The sequence below is a fragment of the Physeter macrocephalus genome, chromosome 2 (assembly GCF_002837175.3).
Source record: "Physeter macrocephalus isolate SW-GA chromosome 2, ASM283717v5, whole genome shotgun sequence".
Lineage (NCBI taxonomy): Eukaryota > Metazoa > Chordata > Mammalia > Artiodactyla > Physeteridae > Physeter > Physeter macrocephalus.
The window spans coordinates 18,473,354-18,476,037 of NC_041215.1; the positions used below are offsets into that span (position 1 = coordinate 18,473,354).

At 49.7% G+C, this 2,684-nt stretch overlaps 1 protein-coding gene across 1 annotated transcript in view; it reads right to left on the bottom strand.

Annotated features, from left to right (window-relative positions):
• Positions 1-1,174, bottom strand: part of LOC102974554 (complement C3-like) — a 27,972-nt gene extending 26,798 nt beyond the window's left edge. The window contains exons 1-2 of the mRNA XM_024134391.1: positions 1,104-1,174; positions 780-987 (exon numbers count right to left, since the gene is read on the bottom strand). Of these exons, the coding sequence (XP_023990159.1) occupies positions 780-987; positions 1,104-1,174 (279 nt within the window). The remainder of the gene's footprint in view (positions 1-779; positions 988-1,103) is intronic.
• Between the last annotated feature and the right edge of the window lie 1,510 nt (positions 1,175-2,684).

The window sequence follows — 2,684 nt, forward strand, 5'->3', positions numbered from 1 at the left end:
GCTTTGTGTCCACCTAGAGGGGTGGGATAGGGAGGATGGGAGGGAGGGAGACGCAAGAGGGAGGAGATATGGGGATGTATGTGTATGTATAGTTGATTCACTTTGTTATACAGCAGAAACTAACACAACACTCTAAAGCAATTATACTCCAATAAAGATGTTAAAATAAATAAATAAAATAAATAAATAAATAAATAAATAATTACCTTCTATGTGTATGTATAGTTGATTCACTTTGTTATACAGCAGAAACTAACACAACACTCTAAAGCAATTATACTCCAATAAAGATGTTAAAAAAAAGAATAAGAAAAAGAATGTATATGTATGTATAACTGACTCACTTTGCTGTCCAGCAGAAATTAACACAACACTCTAAATCAACTCTACTTCAATTTAAAAAATGGACAGGACATAAGAGGAGCAGTAACTATATCCAGGCCTTGCATCTCTCTTTTTTTTTTTTAAAGATTTTTTTTTTTGATGTGGATCATTTTCAAAGACCTTACTGAACCTACTACAATACTACTTCTGTTTTATGTTTTGGTTCTTTGGCTTTGAGACATGTGGGATCCTAGTTCCCTGACCAGGGATCGAACCTGCACCCTCTTCAGTGGAAGGTGAAGTCCCAACCACTGGACTGCCAGGGAAGGCCCACAGGCCCTGCATCTCTTCTCCATTGTGCCTCGTGGGAAGTCCCTCTAGAGTCTGCCCCTCTCTATCCTTGCTGCTGACCCAGAGATTCCCTTTATGACCACCTGACCCGGCCTGTCACCCACCGTCACTGGTGCCTGGTCCATGAAGTGGTTTTCTGGTGAGAGAACGAGCTGAGCCCTAGCCACTGGCATCTTCTTCATGGGGAAATCCCACACGGTGAGGTTCACCTTGAGGGGCCTGCTGAGGGGCTCTCTGGAGTCCGAGTGAGCCTGCACGTGGATGTTCTCCGGGCCGCCGACCCACAGGACCCGGGGGGTCACCAGGATGTACCTGCCAGCAGACGAACATGGGGGCACAGGGGGACTCAAGAGGTGGAAGTGAAGGACGGGGGTCACATGCAGGGAATCATACAGATGGCAGATGTCCCCTCAGTCCTCCAGACTCACAGCGGCTCAGCATGGGCAACGGGGGTCCCCAGGAGGAGTAGAATCAATCCTAGGAGCCAGGGCACAGCCATGGCGGTGGGAGGACAACGTAGGGCCACAGGCCACAGATGCCTGTCCTCTTGCCCACCTCAGCTCTGGTCTGTTTGCCTTGGCTTACCCTGGCCGAGTTAATATCTAAATTAACATGGGGAGGAAATTCCCATAAATCCAATGGGTGACGAGGGGGCTGCTCCGCCCTCCTCAGCCAATCCTCCGCAGGGTGGGGGGCTGGGGAGAGTTGCATTGAGAAGTGTTCCAGGCCCCACCCACGCCTTGGGGGCCGGGGTGTTAGGAGGGCTGCCTTTCCCATCAGCCATGGGGTCTCATCCTGAAGCCCTCTCCTGCCCCAGCAGGGAGCCTGGGCCATGTGGCCCTGGGCATGCACTCAGGGCTTGGTTGGGATTGGCTGGTAGGGTCAGGAGGAAAGAGGACTGTCCCCTCCTCTGCCCTCGTGAAACTGGCGAGAGTTTCTGGGGTAGCTGTTCCAACTGGGGCAATGCAGGCATTATGTTTTCATTTCCCAATCACAGGCATGATCAGCCATATGGCATTTAGCCATCCGACCCCGGGGACCCACTGTAGTGGAAACTTCTGGGAAATGCATGGGTCAAATGCTCTTGCCGGGTTTCAGATCTTTCTGAGCCCAGCATGCACTGCATGGCTTTTCTCCTTCCTTGCAGGAGCCGATCACACCCGGTAAATCGTCCACTGTCTATTGTTCCTAAGTCATGCCAATCTCTCTGGGCTCCTTTTCCAACAGGCAAATTATACGCATTAAACCAGGGAGGAAAACACATCTTGCTTGAAGCAATCCTGGAAGAAGGCTTTCTTTGGCCTGAAGTAATTCTCACTGGCTGTTTAACATGCCCTATTAAAGACGTTGAACCCAATTTGTGGTGTCTGCCCCTTCGAAGCAGGTGGGGCTGCAGACAAGTTTGTCTGCTTCTTTCTTCTTCAGTGAAGTCAATACTGCCAGCTTGGAGAGTCTTGCCTATTGGAGGGACCCAGACCTCCCCAAACAATGATAATATACATTTATCCCACAAAAATTCATTAAATATTTACTACAAGCTCGGCCCTACTTAGCATGCTGAGGACACAGCAGTGACCACAGTAGACAAAGTTGCTGCTTGTGTGGAATAGACTTTATTTTAAACGAATTTATTTATTTTATTTATTTATATTTTTGGCTGCATTGGGTCTTCGTTGCCGTGAGGGGGCTTTCTCTAGTTGCGGTGAGTGGGGGTTACTCTTCGTTGCGGTGCACGTGCTTCTTATTGCGGTGGCTTGTCTTGTTGCAGAGCATGGGCTCTAGGCGTGCAGGCTTCAGTAGTTGTGTCACATGGGCTCAGTAGTTGTGGCTTGCGGGCTCTAGAGCGCAGGCTCGGTAGTTGTGGCGCACGGGCTTAGTTGCTCCACGGCATGTGGGATCTTCCTGGACCAGGGCTCCAACCCATGTCTCCTGCGTTGGCAGGTGGATTCTTAACCACTGCGCCACCAGGGAAGTCCCTGGAGTGGACATTTTTTGAGAACTTACTTTCT